Source organism: Macrotis lagotis, chromosome 2 (genome assembly GCF_037893015.1).
Source record: "Macrotis lagotis isolate mMagLag1 chromosome 2, bilby.v1.9.chrom.fasta, whole genome shotgun sequence".
NCBI lineage: Eukaryota > Metazoa > Chordata > Mammalia > Peramelemorphia > Peramelidae > Macrotis > Macrotis lagotis.
The window spans coordinates 195549361-195571851 of NC_133659.1; the positions used below are offsets into that span (position 1 = coordinate 195549361).

The 22491-nt window shown below is 52.3% G+C and overlaps 1 protein-coding gene across 5 annotated transcripts; it reads right to left on the bottom strand.

Annotated features, from left to right (window-relative positions):
* Positions 1-6: 6 nt before the first annotated feature.
* UBTF (upstream binding transcription factor) lies at positions 7-21663 on the bottom strand. Of its 5 annotated transcripts, none has more exons than XM_074224285.1 (21): positions 20897-21662; positions 17961-18083; positions 15180-15355; positions 14707-14790; positions 14447-14602; positions 11751-11815; positions 11393-11513; positions 10915-11025; positions 10299-10432; positions 9952-10093; positions 8950-8991; positions 7279-7392; positions 6979-7134; positions 5927-6082; positions 5671-5781; positions 5346-5434; positions 4990-5179; positions 3168-3215; positions 2939-3007; positions 2685-2828; positions 7-2552 (listed from the first exon to the last, which is right to left on the bottom strand). In XM_074224285.1, the coding sequence occupies exons 2-21, from the start codon at positions 18016-18018 to the stop codon at positions 2427-2429; spliced, it is 2292 nt and encodes a 763-aa protein (XP_074080386.1). In that variant the 5' UTR covers positions 18019-18083; positions 20897-21662; the 3' UTR covers positions 7-2426. The 5 variants fall into 5 exon arrangements, with proteins under 5 accessions (XP_074080386.1, XP_074080387.1, XP_074080388.1 ...); XM_074224286.1 differs by lacking the exon at positions 20897-21662 and adding an exon at positions 20450-20558; XM_074224287.1 differs by lacking the exon at positions 20897-21662 and adding an exon at positions 19240-19320.
* Positions 21664-22491: the final 828 nt, after the last annotated feature.

Consider the following 22491-nt stretch of genomic DNA (forward strand, 5'->3'; position numbering starts at 1 on the left):
CAGCCAAACCTTTTTTCACTTTATTATACAAAAAAGGGGGGAGGGGGGAACAAAACTTCCAAAGTTGGCCGAAGCCAGACATCTCTAGCCATCCCACCCTCAACACCCCCTCCCCCCTTTTCCCAGTGATAGAAATCCAAGTTGTGGCCATAATTGTTGAAACCTACAAAACACTCTTTAAATATTAGAAAAAAAAACCGGGGGGGCCTCCAGAACCCTCCCTTAGGCTCTCCCCTCAAAAAGGAAAAAAAACCCAAAACCCACCCTACCAACTTGTCCCAGTGCAAAAATGCACTTAGTGTGACCTCTTACAGTACCAACACCCCCCACCCCCCCCATCTTCCATCTTGTCCGCACTGTAAGAATTTTTCAATACAGGGGGAAAAAAGTCCCAGGTTTGGTTTTTTTGTTGTTTTTTTTTTTATACTAAAACATAGTCCACTTGAAACACAACAGTGGTTAGGGCCAGTCAACTAAGGGCAGGAAGTGGGATTGATTTCCTGCTGGGTCTTAGGGGATGGAGACTGACAGGCAAACACAGTCAAGTGGCAAACAGATGAACCCCTTCACCATCTCCAGGTGCAGCACAATGGGCTGGGGAGAATGCCCCCTCCCCCTGCTTCACCCCTAAGCATCTGGGTTTTCCTGAGGTCAGGGCATAGATTGTCTGGCTACCTTTGGGAGAGTCTACCAATCACTCAAGACTGGGTCTGTCAAATTTCTCCTAATCCCACCCAGCATCAATTTCCAGTTTCCCTCAGTCCCTTAGTTTTCCCATCATGGAAGATAAAATTAAATGGAAAGCCTAAATAAGTCACTGACATGATTTTTGTTTTTTTTTTAAATCCAAATTTAGTCAAACATCTAAAAAATGATATTCACAGAAATAAATCCAAAGTGGCTTGGGGGAGTTAGGTAGGCTAAGGAAATGGGGGGGTGGGGGAGAGGTCAGCTGCATCCAGCAGCCATTAGCAAAACGAAACATTGCAATAAAAACTAGGCTGGACATAGGAGCCCAGCCCAAGCGATCAGAAGGTAGTTGGGGGGAGTGAAGGCTGAAATATGCAAACTTTAGTTCTCAACCCCCACCTCCCAGATTCTCAGATCCTGAGGTGGGGTGCATATTGCCAGCCTCTACTCCTCAGCCTTGCTAAACCAGAACCAAGTCTGCAGTCCCTCCCCAGAAACAAAACACCCTAGGGCCTAAGATACCCTGCAACCTCATGCCATCTAGGTCAGAGAATCATTACCCCCCCCAAAGAAACCAAAACCCCACATACACACACACACACACACATACACAATCTCACACACACATACACAAATCTGAGGGAACAAGCTTTCCTATCTCCTTCCCCTCCAAACAAAGTATCTACCAGGCAAGAATTTGGAATTTTTGAGATTGGGGACCTGTCTCTTTCCCTTGGGGGGGCAGGATAGGATAGACAAGACAGGGGAGCCTCCAGTATGCTTCCCATTTCCCTTCTTTTTACCTTAAAGGCCCAAGAGATCAGGCCTCATTCCTCTCTGTCTCACATACACACACAAACATGCGCACTCACACACGCTATATACAGGCCACAGTCACACTTTCACACTTGACAATTTTTTTTTAAAAATGACAACCCCCCCAGTCCCCCCTAACCCCCAAACGACAGAACAGACAGAGACAGTAGCGGAGATCGGTAGGAAACATCTCGTTGACAGCTCAGAGCTTAAAAAAAATTATATACACATATATAAAAAAGACTGCCGCCCTGAAGGGCAGGGGGCTAGCCAGGGCAGGAGGACTCAGGACCACCCCCATCTTCTTAAAGGACCCCCTGCAAATGTCTCCGTACCCCCAGCTCCAACGCAGTGGTCAAGGCAACCAGTCACACAGGGGAGGCCGAGGGTGGGCAGGGGCACAGCTTCAGAAGACTCTCCCCGAATGGGGTGAGTGGGGAATAAGAAGAGCCACACTCCACCCTTCAAGGCCTCCCCACTTCAACACCATATGCACCCCTCCTTCCCCCCAGCCCCATTCCAATGTCCATGCTAGAAGCTGAAAGTGCAGTGAGATCCATGGTCCAGGGTGGGCAACTAGGGGCTGGGGAACTGGGAGTGGGGTAGAGGAAGAAGGAAGGGTAGACACTGGCTCAGTCTGATGGTCATTCCCCCTGGAGGCTTCCCCAGGGCTAATATCTCTCTAAGGTTGCAGAGTCCTAGCCTGGGTTCCCCCTCCCTCCCCCCTCCCCCCATGCATTTTGCTTTAAAAAAAATGGGGGTGGGTGGGAGCAGAACTAGAGGGGTGAAAAAAAAATAGGAGTCACAGAGGGGACTCTCCCTTCAACCCCTCCCTACCCCACCAGAGCCCTCCTCAGCCCCCCACAGGCTTTCCTAGGCCCCTGGGGGTGCAGAGGCAGGCCTGACCTCCCCCCCAGGGTTCAGTTGGAGTCTGACTCAGATGAGTCTCCCGAGGAGGATGAGCTGGAGCTGCTCCCCTCTGACTCATTGTCTTCATCTTCATCCTCATCCTCGTCCTCATCGTCATCCTCTTCATCATCATCATTCTAAAAGGGATAAAGAAAAGCACCATGATTTTAGGGAAGGGTAACACAATCGTAATCTCAACAACCATTAGAACATACCCTGGAAGGAGCCTCCTTCATCTTTGGCCCACTCCCCACATAATGAGCTCTTACCTCATCCCCATCCTCGCTCTCATCCTCACTGCTAGATTCAGAAGAATCACCCCCCTCATCTGAGGAGTCCCCATTTTCATCATCATCATCATCCTCTTCATCTTCTTCCTCTTCCTCATCATCGTCATCATCTTCCTCTGACTCCTGGGGACAGGAGGGAGGAACTATGATGCCCACTGGGAGTTCCTCCCTGGACCTGAAGCAATCATTTCCTCCTTCCAGAATCCCTTTACTTTCCCCTCTTTCCCACTCACCGACTTGGACTGCATGGTGGGTTTAGATTTAGGATTTGGGCCCCGCAGCTTGGTCATGCTCTTGCGTTTCTGTCAGTGAGGTGATGGGAAGGGCAACAGAAGAAACAGTGCTGAATTTCAAACCATGTTAGTTCTGGGACAATTTCCTTTCAGTTCAACTGAATCTTTCTGCCTGGGCCTTCCCTCTACCACCAACCCTAGCTCCTCACCCCACCCCCCCAAGACTCACATTGGAGATGTATTCTTTGTAAGCAGCACGGTCCTGGGGTGACAGACTCTGGAGGACAAGAAGAAAGAGTGAGAGGCAGCAGGAAAATGGGGAAAAATTTCCTTTGTGGAAATGTGGATGATCCCTCTCCCAAAACAAACAAAACACAAAAATTTCTGCAAAGGGTTTAGAGGAGGAGCTGAGTAATATTAGGAATGGCAGAAGGGTTATCTCTCATTTATATATACCCCTTTCCCACAAGCTTCCAACATCTGACCCTTTGAAGTGTGGCCTCATAGAGTCTAACCACCCATCCGCCACTTGCACAGATGCCTTCCATGTTTCTAAGGGGGTACAGGCCTCTTGTTCTGGTTCTGGGTGGAATCCTGGCTTCTCTTTGTGCAAGTGTCTTTTTCCCCCCCTTCTCTCAATTACTCTCTTTCTCCTTCCATGATGGGAAGAGGCAGTGGCGACAGACACGGTTAACACATTTGTTCGATTTAGAGTCAGGAGACCCACACTGTAATCCTGTGTTAGACACCGACTAGCCATGCCATGACCACGGCCAAGTTTCCCCAAACCCCTGAGGAGTTTCTTCATCTGTACAAGAGCGTGCCAGCAGCAGCAGCAGCACAGTCGGCCCCGTGGGTTGCTTTGATGGCAAAGGTGAGGGCGGCCCTCTGCAAGCCTAAAGCTCTATTCAACCGTCAGCTGCTAGTACTGAAGCACTGGAATCCCAGCTGAATGTGACTAATGACACAGCTGAATCTGAGCAAACCCATCCATTCTGGATACTGGATGCCTTCAAACTCCACTATTTACTATGTTCTACCTCCCTCACTAGACTCTGATAATAATTAAAATAATGCTAACAACAGCTAGCATTTATATAGGGCTTTATGATGTGCAAAATACTTTTACCATATTTCGTTCAATACTCACAGCACCTTGGGAGATTGGTGTCATTATTGCTCCATTTTACAGAGGGGGAAACTGAGGTTAGGCAACTTGCCCAGAACTGTAGAGCTATAAAGTTTGTGAGAGGCTTACTGACTCCAAGCATGGTGCTCTGGCACCACCTAGCCGCTGCCTTTTGTGCTGTTTTTGCTACCAGCCAAGGTAGGTATGTGTTCTTTTCTGTTTGTGATGGAGCCAAGATATCTGTCTTCTACAATTGGCTTCCAACAGGGAAGGGACAAACAGCAAGATTCTACTCATTTCTCTGTAAACTGATGGAAATGAGGTCCAAGGCCACACATAGGAAATCCATCCAATACCAGACCTAGAGCCCAGGTAGACCTTGATCACCTGGGCCAGAGAAGAACTTCCCCTGAGATTGCCCCTCCTTAGGTAGCATTGGTGCAGTGGAAAGAACATTAATGTGTGACAATAGGGGACCTTGGGTTCAAATTTCAATTTTAGCCTCCACCAAGGAGTGGAGTAATCTAGAGTCCTGGATCTAGGGTCAAGAAGACTCAGGTGCAAATCCTGAGTCTCATTAGCTGTGTGATTTTTGGGCAAATTGTTTAACTTCTATTTCATCATCTATAAAAAGTGGGGCTGAACTATAATGCCTCTAAGTCTATGACCCTATTAATGTCTCTGTGCCTGAGTTTCCTCATCTGAACAGTAGAAGAGTTGGTCCCTTTTGGCTCCACCTCTACAATCCTATGAATTTTTCTATTTTGAGTTTCCTTGCCTGTGAATCAGAGAGAATAACACTTGAATTTACCTATCCTCTATGAGACTGCTATTGTGAGGAGAGCACTTTGTAAAGTGAGATGGGAAGGTGATTAATTTTGTGGGATCTATTCCCCCCCTTCCTCTGTACCCCAGCTCTCACCTTGACCCAAAGGTCCAAGTGCACCTTGTATTGCTTTTGTTGTTCTTCTGCCAGTTTCTTATAATGCTCCTTCTGACCTTGGGAAATCCGTTGCCACCGGCTGCCAATCTCCACCATCCTCTCTTTCAGGGGCAGGTGGTTCAGTTCCCCATTGGACAGCAGCTCCTGGGAGAACTTCTGGTAACCGTTCCTAAGGAGGCAGAGGTCCTGGTCGTAAGTATGGCCCAGGAGCCTTCTTGGTTGGAGGAATTCCACCCCCAACTGTTCTGCTGGCATACTCCTTGTATGGATGAGGAAACACCTCAGGGGTTTGGATGACAGAGACACCCCACCCCCAAGCCCAAGTCATGACTCACATGGGAGGCTTTTTGGGCTCCCCCTGAAACTTCATCTTCTTGGATGAGTTGGCAGTTGCTGGGGGAGCCCGCATCTCACTCAGCTCTCTCTACAGGAAGAAGAGGGGGAAATGCTTGCATCAGTAGACAGATCATCCAGCCAATTACCCACTCCAGCCCTCCAAGACATGCTGTAGCTCCTTAACCTGACCCATTTAGAGCATGCCAGGTTACCATGCAACTCAATTCTAGAAACCTTTACTGAGCATCTACTTGGCGGGGGGGAGGGGGGCAGCCTAGAGAAGAGCTTTCCACCCTAACAACCATCCTGGCCCTCCCTCTGTACCTCGTATCTCTTCTGGTCCTCAGCTGCCTTCTTAATCCACATGAGCTTCTCCTTCTTTTCCATATTGTTCCAGGTCACTTCCATAGCCTTCAGGGCTTTCACCCGATCATTCTGGCCAAGGAAAAGACAGTCAGAGGTAGGGAGGGTCCTGGGGAGTGACTGAGAAAGTAGGCCTGCTCATTTAGACTCTAGGAAGACTCCCCCCCCCCCCCCCCGACAACTCAATAGCCCCATTCCCCTTAACCCATCTTCCAACCTTAAAACGGGCCAGATAGTCCCCAATGACACTCTGCTGCCAAATCTCCTCTGCAGTCTTGGGTGACTCAGGCAGCTTTCCGCGCTCCTCCCGCTCTGTCCCCGGTTTCCTCTCGGACTGTGCCTTCAGAGCCGCCTCTCTAGCCTTGTACTTGGCCTGGGGGTGGGGAAGGTCAGAGGCAGTCAGGGGCAAGGTTGTCTCCAGGGGACCCCTGGCTCCTGCAGGTCCACTCCTTCCACCCTCAGGCAGCCTTCTCAGAATATGAGGACAGAAAGAGAGAGATGTTTCCTGTCTCCAGGCACCTGCTAGCTCTGTGATACTGGTAAAGTAGCAGACCTCTACATGCTTGTTTTCCTCTTTAAAATGAACGAGTTGTTCTCCATCATCGGTGAAATCCTTTCTAACTCTAAATCTACGATCCTTCGATCTAAGCTTCTCCAGTTGCCCATGTAACCTGGTTGGGTCATTATATTAGTAATAATAGTAATAATGATGAACATACAGCACTTACTATAGGCTAGTGCTAAGCACAAGGTACTATGTTATAAGCATTTGACAAAATATTACCTTCTTATAGATCTTCACAACATCAGGAGGTTAATGCTATTATTAAGCTCATTTTATAGAGGAAGAAACTGAGGCAATCAGAGGTGAAGTGACTTGTCCAAGGTCACAGAGGTAGTGAATGTCTGAGACTAGATTTGAAGTTGTCTTCCTGACTCTAGGCCCAGTGTTCCATTTGCTGCACTACCAAATCCCATCCAACAACTAGGCTCAAAAAGCTGGTTTAGGAGAGAAGAGCTGCTGATTAATGGAACCAATGTGGGAGAGAAGCAGCTAGATTCCTCTTTAGATTCTTCAAAGAGCCAGATGCTCTTTTATGACTTTCTCCTGCCCCAAAGGCAGCTCTAAGTAATGATCCTACTAGCTTCTCCAGGTCTCAGTTTCCCCATGTGTTAAATGAGGGGGTTAGACTTGGTGGCTTCTAAGGTTCCTGTCTTTCCTGGCAGGCGCTAGAAAAGGGGGGGGAGGTACTCTATGATCCCCCCAACCTTCTTCTTCTCGGACAGGTCATTCCACATGCGGGCCAGGAGCCGGGTCAGCTCGCTCTCTGACAGCTCAGGCCGCTCCTCCTGCAGTTGGCGTCGCTTTTCCTCTGAGAAGATGAACATGGCGGAGACAGGCCGCTTGGGTTTCTCGGAGCCACCCTGGCAAAGACAGGGACCTTAGAGGCCATCCAAAGCTCAGGGCACCGAGCAACTCTTTGAGGTTTCCAGCGGCAGGGAGCCTCCACGAGGAGGTGGGGCAGGTCTGGTTGGAGGCCAGGGTCGCTCCCCTCGGCACATCCTTACCTTGCTCCCATCTGGAGATGGCTTCTTGGAGGCCGGGCTGGTGGCTCGCTTCCTGTTGATGCCCAGCATCTTCTCCTCTCCCAAGACACGTTGCTGTTCTTCCTCAGGTAGGCTCTGAGGGGGTGGGAGAGGACAGGAGCTATGGGGGAGCTGCTCTTTTTTTGTCTGAGTCCCTCGGAGGGGGAATCAGGAATCTCTTAAGTGTCCACCTAAGCCCCACCCTAGAGTCACAGGGATCACAGATCCATAGTGGTGCCTCAGAGGCCAAGTTCCTCTTTTTATTTTTACAGGTGAGGAAACTGAGGCTCAGAGATCAGAAGTGGCTCCTCCAAGGACACCCAGTATGCTAAGTGCCAGAGTTGGGGTCTGAACTCAAGCAAGTCCTTGGACTTGAGAGCTAGGGTTCTAGGAAGGGGGAATAAAATGATAATTTTAAATTTTATAAATTTATAAAAACTTAAGTTTTATAAAAACTATAATTAACATTTGTATAGCACCCACTAAGAATCAGGAACAATGCTAAATATAATAATGATGATAACAGTTAACATTTATATAGTGTTATGTTCCAGGCCCAGTGCTACATGTTAATAATACTAGTATTAACAGCTGACATCTGTAAAGCTCCCATTGTGTGCCACGCACAGCACTGTGCTACAATAAGAATATTGATGAAAATGAAAATTAACATAAACATCTACATAGTACCTTTTCTATGCCAGATACAGTGCAAATGCTAATAATAATAGTATTAATAGCTGACATTTATAAAGTACCCTATGGTGTGCTAGGCACAATCCTAAGTGCTATAATAATAACAATAATAATGAAAATAAAAATAAAAATAAACTCCTCTATGGCATTTCCTGTATGCCAAGCATGATGCCACATGCTAATAATAAATAGTATTAAGTTAACATTTATATAGCACCTACTGTGTGTCATGGATGCTAGGGCTATAATAATACTAATAAAAATGAAAATAAAAAATAAAAACACTTATATAGCAACTTCTCTATGGGACTACCATGACTTTGGGGGGGGGGGTATGTGAGCAAGGCAATGGGGTTAAATGACTTGCCCAAGGTCACACAGCTAAGGTAATTATTAAGTATCTGAGGCTGCATTTGAACTCAGATCCTTCTGACTCCAGGGCCAGAGTTTCATCCACTGCACCATCTAGCTGCCCCACCTTCTCTATGCCAGGCATAGTGTTACATGGTAATAACAGTATTAATAGCTAACATTTATAAAGTCCCTATCGTGTGCAGACATTAGGCTAAGTGCTTTATAATTCTCTCATTTGACCTTTACAACCACCCTGGGAAGAGAGTGCTCCAAGTATCCCTATTTTACAGATGGGGAAACAGAGGCAGAGAAGATACAGTGCTCTGCCCAGGATCACACAGCTGGGAAGCATCAGAAGAGAGCTTTGGCCTGTGGCCCTCTATCTGCTGCGCCCCCTCACAGATGAACCATTCCTGCCTACTAGCAAACCTCCAGGTTTGGTTAGTATAAGTAAGACTACAATTCTGTGTGACTTGTTGGCTAGGAGTCTGTCTCTGTATTATCCTACACCTAGCTGACCCAGGCCCCATCCTCTGAATCCTTTACTGTGAGATTCTCCCTCCCATCCCTCCTCTCCCAGGGGCTGCCCATTCCCAAACTCACCTCTAGGAAGCGTAGGAGTTCAATCTCATAATCTTTCTTTTTCTGGGGAAGCAGGGAGGAGAGTTAGTCATTGGAAGCCTGCTTTTTTCAGTCTTTTTGGGGAGAGATGACTGTACAAGTCCAGCATTAGGTCAAGGAAGGCCTGTCCACTATAGAAATGACTTATTCTTTTCTAAACTTCTAAAGCTTCCCCCCAGAGTCTACAAACACCACTTATATGGGGGAATGGAAGCAAGGAAGAGATCAGTGGGAAGTAGGTTAGAAAGGAGCAGTCACAGCATAGGTTTGAAGAGCAAACCTCGTAATAACAAAGTTCCTGACCAGGAAAGAACCTCAAAATCCCATGTTCTGAAGCACAATAGCCCTTGCAGGAGAGAGCCAAGACTTCTGGGTTCTGCTACTATTTTAGATATGATGAGTGGGTGAGTGGGATAAGGAGGAAGGAGGATGAGGAGGGAAATAAACAAACCACACCAGCAGTTCTCAAAGTGTGGTCCAGCCCTGACGCTTCTGTAGACACTTTCAGAGTGTCCACCTATTTTACAGTCAAAACTATTTTTCATAATTCAACTGTTTTAATTTCCAATATGGTAAAATCACAGTAGTTATATATCCTACCTAAAGAAAAGCTCTTTAGGGGTTCCTCAATAACTTTTAAGAACATCGCACCCAACTCATTTGGTCACTGGTAAGTCCAAGGAAATCAATAGACTCCTCAGAAGAATGTTTTTGAATAAATGATACATTGCAATTAGAGATTAATGGGGGAAAAAAAGATGTAATATTTTTTCTCATCTAAATTCAGGGGCTCCTCCCTTGTACAGAGTCTGAAGAATCCCTGGATTAAGTCATCCATCCCTTGAAGAAAAGGCATGGAGAGAGGCAAATAGCCTTGGTGATCAGCAGTGATCTAAAAAAAATCACCAGAGGTGGCTGGTCTTCTTATCCTCTCTCCTCCCACTGCCCACAGCCTTTTCTTCCCTCCTCAAAAACTATGCTCACCTGGTCACACTTCTTGTGATAGGCATCTTTCTCCTTCTGGGAAAGGAGCTTCCATTGCTGGCTACAAAGCACCATTCTTTCTGTGCTTGGTACATCCTTCATGTTGGCCATCAGCTCCGCACAGTAGAGGGAATAACTATTTCTGGAGGAGGGTGTATACATGGGAGTCATTAACCAAAAAGTGTCCATTCTTTAGAGTCCCAGCAAAGATAGGGTCTCTACGCCTAACTCTCCCAAACCCCAGGCCACTCACATCAGGTCACTCTAGTAGAGGCCATGTGGAAGTTCCCAGTCTCCCCCTAGCTCCTCCCAGTTCCCCCCCTTCCCATCCTGGGGAAAACTCTTACGGAGGTGGCTTGGTAGGTCGTCCATCAAATTTGTCCTTGAGTTGACGCTCTGCCTTTGTAAGGGTGGACTTGGTGATGCCTTCCTCGCTGATGTTGAGCTCGGGGTGCTTCTGGATGTAGTCCCTCATGATCTCCTGCAGAGTCAGGGGTAGGGTGGAGGGAGGGCGAATGGGGGCAAGGGGTTAGCAGGGATAGGTTGTGGTAGGCCAGCCGCTTCTGGGCAGAAAGGGGAAGAAGAAAGAAGCTGGGAGGATGGGAGCAGCCAGCTCTCTGGCCATACCCTTACCCCCGGCAAAAGGGGGTCGGGGTGGGTCGGTTTAAAAGCGCCCTGCCCTGCCCTGCTCTAGCCTGAGCCTTTAAGAGGGGTCAAGGGTAGGATGAGGGAGAGGAAAGGGGGCCACAACGGCCCCTCCCTCTATTGGGGCCAGGGATTAAACACCTCCCTTCACTCAGTTTGGAAGTAACTTCCCAAAAACAGAGCGAGGTGGCCATGGAGTAGTGGGTGAGGGTAGAGGGGTGAGGGGGCCCTCTGGGGGTTCCCTGCCCCGCCCCAAGTCATGAAGAGCTGGGGTGAGGGGCTGGGGGGCCCAGTGGTGGAATGCAGCGGAAGCCTGACCTCATACTCCTTCCGCTGCTCCAGGGCCTTATGAATCCATTTCAGCCTCTTTTTGTCCGAGAGCTGAGACCACTGCTTCCCCAGGGAGTCCTTCACCTCCTTCGTAGTGGCCTGGAAACCAAAAGCCGTCAGACACACACAGGCAGCCCGGGCAGGGGGAGGGGGGCAGAGAGACCCCCTCCCCCAAGAAGGGGGGACAGGAAGCCACGGGAGGACACATCAGCGTCCTCCACGGGCTGGAAGGGAAGGGATGGAGAGGAGGGTCCAAGGAAGGCCCCCCTCTCTCCCTCTCTCAGGGTAGCAAGCGTGCGCAGACACTCTCACACACGCACACTGTCCAGCCCCCGGCCTTGTCCATGCAATCCACCCCCTGCCCATGGGCTCTCCTTTCCTGCTCCCCGGCGCCGTACACGGTCCCTCCTGGCGCAGTTTCCCAACCCTCCCTACCCCTAACCCTCCCAAAACCCAGGCCACTCACATCAGGGCGAAGTTTCAGAAACACCTTCTTTTCATGGGTGTACCACAGCTGCTGGGGGGTTTTGGGTTTCTCAGGCACATCCGACTTCTTGGCATTCTGGATTAGGTCAGGGTGATCCTCCCTAGCCAGACAGTACCAGTAAGTGGGTGCTGAGACACGAACCCCAAGCCAACTACTGTGCCCCCTCCCCAACCCTTTAAGGACCGAAGTCCTAAGGGCCAATTTGGTCTCGGACTGTGACCACCTCCCAAGTCTCCCCTTCACCAGCAGCAGTCTGCATCTAAAGTGAACACGCAGTCCTAAGCTGGTTGCCTTCTCATGAGTTCTTGAAGCCCCTTCTCCAATTCTACTTCCTTACCTGAATCGTGCCAGATTCCGTTCAAATTCCTGTTTCTCTCTCTGGAAGTCTTGAATGTACTTCATCTGGGGAAGGGGAGGAGGGGTTACCCAGCAGGCAAGGTTTGCCTTTCCCTGCACCACTTAAAAGTCCCAGATTCACCCCAATAGGAGACTGATGTAAACCAGGAGACAGAGCTTAGGGAAGGAAGATGTCAGGCTGGCCAGAGAGGGGTGGTCTGCTTGCCTTTAACAGCAAGGGCAGCGGTGGGAGGCTCAGGGGCACTAGGGCAGAACAGCCTAGTCATTCTTTCCTATCATACATCCACTCTTTACATCCACTCTTCTATCCTTTTTTATCTGAGCAGTAGCTCCAAATCTCACTTGTCACCATCTGTGACAGATAAGATTGCCTCTCATGATCCTTTCTGGCTCTAGAACAATGATCCTATAATCTTTTTCTATGCTCCAGTTTTTACCTGCCTTACTCTCCTGGTGGGACTGATGGCATCAGGACAGAGAAAAAAAGTACAATGAATATGAATCTGGGTTCAAAGTCCTATTCTAAAACTTCCAGCAGTGTGACATTGGCCAAGTAACTCATCTTTTTTTTTTTTTACAACCTCAACTCTCAATTTCCACAAAACTGAAAAGAGCCTTAGATGACAGGGAATGTAAAGCATCTGGTAAACTCTAATGCATCAAGTCAACATGAGCTAGTCCCACTTCACTTTATAGGACTAACCTGTTCCTGAAGATGGCTGAAAATGGGGTATTTTTAAAACCATCAAGAATCACTTGCTTATTTATCAAATTTTGAATTGCTTTTCTTGTCATGTCCTAATTGAGCTGCCTTACACATTTAGACTTTTGGTCATCAAGTTTTCTCCAGGGTCATACCTTAGGGTGTTGCTATCCTTTCTCTCACTGCCCTTCCCCACTCCGATTTCTTTTCTCCTTAATAATCTATATTCTACCTTCCAATTCCATTTTATCTGCTCTCTAATCTTTCCTCCTCCCATATATAATCCTCATTTATAATCACATTTCTTTACTCTATAGTTTTTCCCTTCCTATCTCTAATCTTAAGATTTAGGGCTAGTGGGACAATTATGAGATCATGTAAACAAAACCCTATTTTACAGAGACACAAAATTTATGGAATGTATCCAAGGCCACAGAGGAAGATTCAGAATTTGCTTATCTCTTCCCCACCTCCCACTGATTTTCTCAATCTTCTCCCCTAATGCTAAATATTCCCATTTCTTTTAAAAAATTATCCCTTATTCCTTTACGTTTTCCCCCTCACTGAATAATTCTAACATTTTGATACCTCCTCTTCACTTGTATCAAGCCCTCCATTTTATCCTCACCAACTTTTTTCCCCTTTCAGTCTGGGCTATATTTCTATCCTCTCTCCCAAGATACTTTTAATTCCTTTCCCTTAGAGAATAAAAAAAGGATCATGATGGTAAAGCCCTCATTTCAAAGGCAAAGGAAACTGAGGCAGCATAGGGAGGATTGGCGATAAGATTCTCACAAGGATTCACTAAATATGTGCAAAGCCAAGTGATCTGACTCCCAGGTTTATGGTTCTTTCCATGAAACCATGCCGCTTCTTCCTCTCCTTTTATGTTGTTTGCCTACCTCTCTATGTGAAGATTTATGTAGCAATGTATATACATGCATAAGCACAGTTATGAAATCACTTCTTGCTCTTCTGGTCAAACCAGGGTAGGAAGCAATGACTTAAAGGGATGGGGTTCCCATTTGACTTTGAAATACATTTACAACTATTTTTAAATTACAAATTTACCTTCCTCATTGTTTGACTCAGATTGATGCTCTTCCCTATGTATAACTTGGCCTTATCTCCTATTCTCTTCCTGCCTCCATTTTTCTTTGTCACTCTTCTTCCTTTCCCGATTTCTGCTTCTCTGTCTCCTTTACCTGTCCTATCTATCCTAATTGAAGCCACTTATGTCCACCTCTTTCTTCTCCCCAATTTTTTTCTTTCATCCTTAACCACATGGTTATGTTAAGGTGTTTTTATATATGACTAGTTGGATGTGGAAGTTCCCATATAAAAGCCTTCAATCGTTGACCCATTTCTATCTCTGTGTGATTTGGTCAGTCCCAGCTCATGGCTGGCTTCCTGCCTACTAGTCTTCCTGAAACTTAAATCTTAATCCATGAGTGGGTGCCCCCACTTCCACCAAGCTATCAATATGTCTTTAAGAGAATATGCCTTTATCTGTGTCTGTGTAAGCAGGAAAGTATTTGTAACTATGGATTCAAGTTTCAGATAAAGTATATGCCTGGCTGCCAAGTGTCTGGGGATAAATGTAAGGGAGGGAACATTTGTACAAAACCAAGTGCTTATGGGATATGATGTGTGTGTGTACCTAGGTGTACATATACCTGTATTAAGCCTTCTTAAGAGAACATACGGTCTTGTATAAGAATGCGAGTTTATCCCTAATGGAGTTCACTTAAGTGAGATGGAGACTGTGAGTGACTGGGTACATCCAGGCCCTTCTCTAGAAAGAGTGAGTGAGAGAGTGAGTGAGTGAGTGAGAGAGAGAGAGAGAGAGAGAGAGAGAGAGAGAGAGAGAGTGTGTGTGTGTGTGTGTGTGTGTGTGTGTGTGTGTATATACGTACACCCACCATAACAAAGCAGAACCATCCCTCCCTCTTCATTTGTCCCCCTCCCCCCACCTTCTTCTTCTCGGGAAGCTCCTTATACTTCTTAGATAAGATCTTCGTCAGATCCAAGTTGCTCATTTCTGGGTGAAGTTTTGCATACTTAGCCCGTTTCTCCATAAAAAATCGGAAATAAGGGGTCAGAGGCTTCTTGGGGAAGTCCGGATGTTTCTGGAAAAAGAGAGGCCAAAGTGATAGTCAAACTCAACCTTCTCCTCCCTGAACCCCAAACCATTTTTTTCCCTCTGTATTCATCAAGTCTCAAAGAAACCTACCTTGAGTTTTTTGCCTTTGTAAGGATTCTTGACATGCTCCTGGGCATCCAGAATAAGTTCAGTCAATGTTCGGAACTTCCTTACCTTAGGGAGGACAGAAAATGACATTAGAGATGCCAAAGCTGGGGATACCTGCTCAAGAAGACCTCATTTTCTTAGGTCATAACCATGTTATCAGACTAAAAAGCAAAGCCCCAAACTAGGTAACAGGCACTCCTAGCCAACAGTAAAAGACAGAAAAAGGGATGCAGAGAAATGAGGATGGAAGAGATGAAGAACTAGGGAGAGAGGGCCACATTTATAGATAAGAAGAAGCATCTTCCACACTCATTTATTCAAGAAAAGTTAAGTCATACTCTTTGCAAAGACAACAAAACATACACATCAATAAGTAGGTAAGGAGACTCCTAAGAAACAAATTATGGCAGACTGCCTGGGGAGAGACTAAAGCAGGGTTCCAAAGAGATGGTTACCTCATTGGAGATCTCAACCCATTTGAGCTTGCACATATCCCCAGAAAAGTCCTTAAAGGCAACTTTCTCCCAGTCCATGTGTGATTCTGTGGTTTTGAACTTGGAGCTGTCATTAGAAGGCAGGTTGTTCTTCATGCATTCCAACAAGGTCAGCATATCTTCCTGGGACCAGCGGTCTGTTGGGAAGGGAGGCAATTAGATGTGACTATTATAAAATAAGATTATGGGGACGGCTAGGTGGTGTAGTGGATAAAGCACCAGCCCTGGAGTCAGGAGTACCTGGGTTCAAATCCGGTCTCAGACACTTAATAATTAATTACCTAGCTTGGGCAAGCCACTTAACCCCATTGCCTAGCAAAAATCTAAAAAAATCAAAATAAAAAAAGATTATGCATGGGATCCAACCCAATGAAATCCTGAAGACAGGGGCTATTTCATTTTTTTGGGGGGGGGAGAAGAGGAGAGGATGTCTTTATATTCCCGTTGCTTTGTTAGATACATCTAGCACCTGAGTGTTTTCGTAACTATTTCTCTGCTGAATTACATTGACCTCCAAAGCCCAGCTTCCTTCAGGACCCAATTTGTCTTCCTGAGGAATACATGGCAGAAAGCTCATACAAGAGGCAAGCTGAGGCCAGCTTCAATTTGCTGTCCTTAGGAACCCTTTGCTTTCTGTCTCCCACCATCTCTGAGATGGCAAAGTAGCATCGAGTGACCAAGAACCCAAGTGACAGTCAAGATAACACCTTGGGCAGGGACATTAGGTATCATCTTTTCTAACCCTCTTATGTTGTAGAAAAGCAAATAGAAACTCAGAGAGGGCGTGAATTGCCTAAGGTCACATAGTAACAAGTGGCAGAGATGGAATTTGATTAGTCTCTCTCCACTGGGGACTGAGTACTAGAACCTTTGCCTATAATACTTAGTATCAAAAAAGAAGCTGAAATCATATGGGAAGAGACCTCCCCTAGACTGAGGAACACAACTTCAGCTAACAAAAGGAGGGAGCTTTATAATTTGAGGCCCTTTTGGGAGGGATGGAGAGAAATGACTTTCTATCTATTCAAAGGGAGAAGGAAGAAGCAAAAGCTTGCAGGGACACAGAGGATGCCCTTCCCAATGGGGCCGGATGTAGGGACTGCTGCACAGCCCACTGAGTTCAGCTGCCTTCTCTGAGAGGGGAGGAAGCGGGGGAGGCAACATATGGTAACAGCTGCCAAGTTGTAGCTAAGGCTTAACACCCTGGCTGTGGATGTGGGAGAGACCCTGAGAAACTCACACAGATGTTTTTTCGATCACATCTCAAAACCAGAGGATAAAGGAGGGATCTCTTCAATGCCCCATATCCCACAAGAAACGAGTGCAGAGAAATTTTTATAGGGGTGGGTAAAGTGGAATTGAAATTAGAGTGGGTGGGAGGATAGAAGAACTGGAAAGGAAGGTGGACTGCTAGGAATCTGAAAAAGCCATAGTCCCAAGCAGAAGGGCAGTATTCCCTGGGGAGAGAAAGAAGAAAGTTGGGTGCTTTGGGAAAGAAAACCCAGCCTTCTTGGCTCAACTCTTCAAGAAACCAAAGATGGGGATTTGAAACAGCTGTTCCAAACAAATCCAAGTTCAGATCCAAAGCAAGCATCTGGGTTTCTTTTTTTTTGCACTATATCTGTATTGTTGTTAGGGATGGGGGGGGTGAGCATGGGTGGAGGAATTGTTAAGCAGCTGTCCCAGAGAACAAAATCAAAATGGCTTTTTTCATTTACCTTTCTTTTTTCATTTACATTTTTATACAGTAAAGTAACCTGCAACAGAGAGAGGTCCTTCCTACCAGGTCACAGGGACCCATAATCCTCTCAGGGCAATGCCAGATGCTCCAATCCCTATCCCCCTCCCTCCACCCCTCTCTTTCCTCTGACCAGGACTTCTTCAGTATTCCAAGAGAAAAAAGGAGTTTTAATTCTGTTATTGAATATAGGCTAAGAGGTAAAATAAACACAATGAATCCACCCCCCACCCCGAAAATCATGTCACTTTAATAAAACTGATGACTCCTCTTCCAAAAAACCCCAGTCCTCTGCTTCATACCCAAATCCTGACCCCTCCAATCCCAAAGTAAGAGGTGAATTCTGTCTATAGTCCCACATCCCATGGCCATCCCCCTCACCCCACAGCTGGCTGGAGGCCAAGAGAAATGGGGCACTTTGTTCTCTGAAGGTGGAATACTTAAGCAACTTCTTTCTCATTCCTAAACATCAGGATGGAAAAAGGGGATTTATTCAATGTGAGGAGGTGGGGGAGCAGGGGATATTTTCTGAAATGGAGGACAAAACTTAGATCTGATCAGTTTTGTAGGAGCAGAGAGGAGCAGGTGTGCTTTAGAGTGTCTGGAGATTAGTAATGTCTTCATTCAACAAATATTTATTGGGCACCTATTGTGTGCAGAGCATTCTGAGGGACACAGAGATAAATAAAACAGATTGCTTGCCCTCAAGGAGCTTCCAAAGTTTTAATTTTGGAGCTTTATTCAAGACTTCTTTCAAGACACCCCCCCCCACAACCCCAGGATGGTTTTGCTCAAAGTATATGTAATGTATACTCGGTGGTGCTGAAGGCAGGACACATAATTTGGTGTGGGAGTGAAAAGCACATGCTACCCCCAGGCTTAAAGACCTCAGTGTTCAATGTGCGAGGAGGCGGTGTTGGTGAGAAACTGAGGCTAGGGAAGGGACAGCTTCCTCCAATGACAGTGGGGGGGGGGGTTTGGGGTGAGGGTAAGGGGTCTCCCACCTTGGCCTTTGGGTACGGCCATCTCCAGGTCGGTGGGGCAGTCAGCTTCTCCGTTCATTGTCCAGCTGTCCAGCTTCTACTTCTGTCCTGTTGAGCCAGCCCGGGAGTGAAAGGCGTTTCACCCTGGAGAGAGCACACACCCATTCCCCAATTCAGCCAGGCTGGGAGCAGCAGGGGGTTTCCCCCCCTCCACTTCTCCCCCCAAAAGAAAGGGGGCAGTCTTCACACTCCCCACCCACCCTCGGAGCCGGCGGAGGTCCCCACCCCCGCTTCTCTGCCCCCTCCCCTTCCCTCCCCTCCCCTCCCCCTCCCCCTGCAGCAGGGCTCTGCCTAGGGGCGGCGGGCAGGCTTGCAGGGGGCGCCCAGGCCCCCACGTGTGTGGTTGCTCGGGGCTCCAGGGTGCAGCGAGCTCCACCCCGAGGAAAAAAACAAAACTCTCTCCACGCGCGGGGGAGGGGGTGGCCGGAGGAGGGGGGGAGGAGAAGGGCGGGTAAAGGGCGCGCGCCGCCGCGGGAACCAGGGCGCGCGCGCCAGTCTCCTCCTCCTCCGCCCCCCTCCAGCCCCGCTCCCCCCCGCCTCCGCAGCCCGGCGGGGACCCGGACGCTGCGCAGCACCGCCAGCCCCGGAGCGCCGCGGCCGCGCCGCCCCCGGGGACCCGGATCCGGATTCCCGCCGCCCCCCCCCCCCCGCCCCGGCCCGAGCAGCCGGAGCCCTCCCCGCCCCCCCCCCACCACCACCCGGGGCGGGCTCGGCAGGAGCCGCGGCCGGGGCCGGCGTCAGCACCTCCCGGGCCCCCCGGGCCCCGCGGCCCAGCCCGGGCGGCGCCCCGGCCCCGGCCCCCGGGGAGCCGAGCCAAGGCCGAGAGGGAGGGCGGCCGCCAGGCGGGGAGGCGGGGGCGGACGGGACTCGCCGTCCCCGCCGCCCCCTCCGGCGATCCGGGAGAACTGCGGCTCCCGCCCCGGGAGGAACGCGGGCTCCCCCGCCCCGCGGCCGGGCTCGGCCTGGGCCGGCCCGCGCGTCCTCCCCCCACCCCCGGCCCGCGCCGCCGCCGCCGGCCGCCCCCGGGGCGGGATCTCCCCCCGGGCGCTCGGGGCCCCTCGCGCGGCCTCCGCGGCCGTCCTCGCCCTCCCGCTCCGGCGCCCTCGGCCCCAGCCCACGTTCTCCGGCCCTTTCTCCCGCTCCCGGCGCGCCGGGCCCCGCGGCCCCCGCGGCCCCGCGCCCGTCCTTCCCTCCCCCGGCGCGAGCTCCCGCTCCTCCCCGCCGGCCCGCGCCCCATTACCCGGCGCAGCTCCGCGTCCGGGCGCCCCGTCCCCGCGGCTCCCTCCTCCCCCGCTCCGCCGGGCACAGCCGCAGCTCCCTCCCGCGGCAGCTCCTCCTCCTCCTCCTCCGAGCGCGGCTGGGGCGGCGGCTGCTGCTGCTGCTGCTGCTGCTGCCGCCGCTGGGGCGGCGGTGGCTGCGGCGGCGGCGGCTCCTCGCGGCGTCAAGCACAAAGCACAGCGCCCTCCGCCCGCAGGCAGCCCGCCCGCCCGCCGGCCGGCCCCGGGCTCTGCGAGCACACCCCCCGCCGCCGCCGCAGCCTCCGCCGCCGGAGCGGGAAGGAGGAGGGAGAAGGGAGGAGGAGCAGCGGGAGGGGGGGGGGCGGGAGAAGCGGGGCAGCGAGCGCGTCCTTCCCCGTAGAGCGCACACCGACCCCCGGGGAGCGAGCGCCCGCCCGCCCGCCCGCCCCGAAGGCTCCGCTCCCTCCCACAGCCCAGCCCGGGCGGGCTCCACGGGGGGCAGCTGGGAGGAGGGGCGGGGAGCTGGGGGGGACCCGGGCGGCCGAGGCGGAGGGAAGGAAGGGGGGGGGAGATGGCGGCGGCGGCGGCGGCTGGTGGCGGCTGGTGGGGGGGCCGAGGCCAAGAGACACGCAGCCGCCCGGATGGCGGCGGAGGTCGGGGCCGGGGCGGCGGAGCGCGCGGCGGCGAGAGCGGCCTCCCCAGCCCCGAGGGAGCCCCGGCGGCCCGAGGCCCGGGCCCACGAGAGGGGCGACCCCGGCCCTGGAATGTCCTCCGCGGAGGTCCGCGGCTGCTGCGGGCTCGCTCCCCGCCTGCGGGCAGGACCCGAGCCCTCCCCCTGCCAGCGCCCTCCCTTCGCCCCCCACTCGGGCGCCGCGGGGTCGGGGCCCGGACTGGCCGCCTCTCCCCTTTTCTCTCCGAACCGCGTTCTTCCCAGAAAAAGCACAACTCTGAAATCTTGTTTAAAAAAGAATCGCCACAACCCTCGTGTCCCCCCCCGCTCCCACGCCAGAAAAAAAAAATGTCCATTCGTCCGTCCACCCCGGAAAACGGCGCGGGAGCGGGGCCGGAGCGGCGCCTCCGGGGAGCGGGCTCGGCGCGGCGCGGCGCGGCTGGGCTCGGGCCTGCCCCGGGCGCGTGGAGGGCCGCCTCCCGCAGCTCCTCTTCCCGGCCGCCCTGTTCCCCCCAAACACGGCGCCGCGGGGGCTTCCTTACCCGGCTTCGTGTGCCCAGGCGGGGGTGCGCGAGCCGCGGGGATCCGGGGCGCGGCGGCCGGGCGAGGGAGCGGGCGCTGGGGCCGATCCGCAGCTCCCGCCGCAGCCGACGCCGGGGCAGCCAGTCGCCAGACAAAGCCCGCGATGGCGAAGCGGAGGGACGGCTAATGGCGAGCCACACGCGCGGCGCTCCGCCCGCCCCGCTCCGTCCGCCCGCCCCGGCGCAGCGCAGCGGCGCTCCGAGCGCTCGCCCTGTCAGTGCCCCAGCCCCGCCGCCGCCGCCGCCTCCCAGGCCTTCCCCGGCCTCTCCTTTCCCCCTCCTCTTCGGCCGAGCTCCCTCAGTCTCCCCCCACCGACCCCTCCCCTCCCGCTGGGGGGCTGGAAAAGGAAGAAAAAACACACTTTCCCCCCCTGGTTTTTGGCTTCTCTCCTTGCTCCTCGCACTCACCTGCGGAGCCGCCGGGAGGGCCGGGGGTGGGGGGCGAGTGGGGCTGGTGCCGGGGAGCGCTGGTTGAAAGCTAGCCAAGCTCTGCAGCGCCCGACCCGGGCGTGGACTCCGCCGCCAGTCCCCGCAGAGAAATCGTCCTCCTACCCCCGCCTCCATCGCTCTGCTTTTTTCTTCCAATCAGCCGGGCGCTTGGCGGCTCCTCCATCCTCCAGCCAAGCTCCACGGCCCTACGGCGGGCTCCACTCCTCCATCTGCTCTCTCCGGCTCCTCTCTTCCCTACCCGGGGCTGGAGACGAGGGGAGGGGGATGGGGGAGAGAGACGGAGGTGGATTTATTAGGGAACCTGCTTCTTTCCCCTCCCTCCCTTCTCCTCTCTTCTCTCCCTTCTCGCGACTGGGGTGCCGTGTGTGTCTCTGTGTCTGTGTGCGCGTTTTTTTTTTATTGCTCTTTGCTTTTGCAACACTGAAGCCAAAAGAAGAGGAGGAGGAGGAGGAGAGAGAGAGAAGGGGGGGAATGAGATGTCAAAATTCTCTTCTTATATTTCCAGAAAAACAAAAAGGTCCCCCCCCCCCCCGGTTCCATCTCTGCTCCCTTTAGGGCCTTCTTTTTTTTTACGGCCCTCCGTGGAATTCGTAACACGCGTGATTTTCTCCAAAAGTTCTCCCCTAGGGTGGGCGACGACGCTGAAGAGGGAGCCTGGCACCAACCGGAGAGAAGACTCCCACCCCTCGGGGACACACACACACACACACACACACACACACACACACACACGAGAAGGGACATGGAGGCGCGAGGCGGGGCTGCGGGAGCCGGGCTCGGGAGCACAGCCGGATCGGCCTCCCTCCCTCCCCGCTCCTCTCCTCTCCTCTGCCGCCGGCTCCTTTCGCCCCAGCGAGATCCCCCTTCATTCTTTTTCTCCCCTTTAATCTAATTTCTTCCAACTCCACCTTTGTTGTGAGGGGCGTCACGGCGCGGCCAGCCAATCCCCACCCCGGGATCGGCTGGCCTGTCAGCAGGGCCCGGGCCGGGAGCCGTCTCCCCGCGGCGGCCCCGGCCCCGGGCCCGGGCCCGGCCGCCCTGCCCTCGCTCCCCCCGGGCCGCCGCCTCCCCGTGAGGCCCGCGCCCGGGCCGCGGAGGGAAGAGGGAGGCCTTTTTTCAGCCGTAACCGCCCCCCTGGGTCGTGGGGAGCTGGGGGGGGTGGGGGGCCCTTCTCCCCCGGGAGGTTTACGTTGGCCGGCGGTTTCCGTCCCCTCCACAGAGGAAGGGGCGCGTCCAGCCCGGGAGCCCGAGGGGCCTCAGCGGAGACGGCCCGGCCGGGCCGGCCCTAGAGCCGGGGGGAGGGGCGCCCCCACGGCCGCGCCATCTTCCCCCGGGCGGAGAGGGCCGCCCTCGCGGCCCGCCAGGCCTGTGTCTGGGGGACGGCCAGGCGCCCCGGCATTCTTTCCCTCCCGTGTCCAGGGAGGATTCAAAACCCTTTCCGAGGCTGCCCCCCCCCCCCCGCGGCCGCCTCCTTCCAGAACGGGGTGGGGGCGGGGGCGCCTCGGGAGGGGAGGGGGCCCACTGGCGGCCCCGCGCCCCACGGGCCTCGGGGG

Bases quoted from the DNA above. Each gene is read 5' to 3' on its own strand.
- UBTF (XM_074224285.1), bottom strand. From the start codon at position 18,018: ATGAACGGAGAAGCTGACTGCCCCACCGACCTGGAGATGGCCGTACCC. The intron at 11,514-11,750 runs GTAAGGAAGTAG...CTGTCTGGCTAG, and splicing joins CGGAATCTGGCACGATTCAG to GGAGGATCACCCTGACCTAA. The intron at 6,083-6,978 runs GTTGGGGGGATC...CCCCACCCCCAG, and splicing joins ACCTGTCCGAGAAGAAGAAG to GCCAAGTACAAGGCTAGAGA.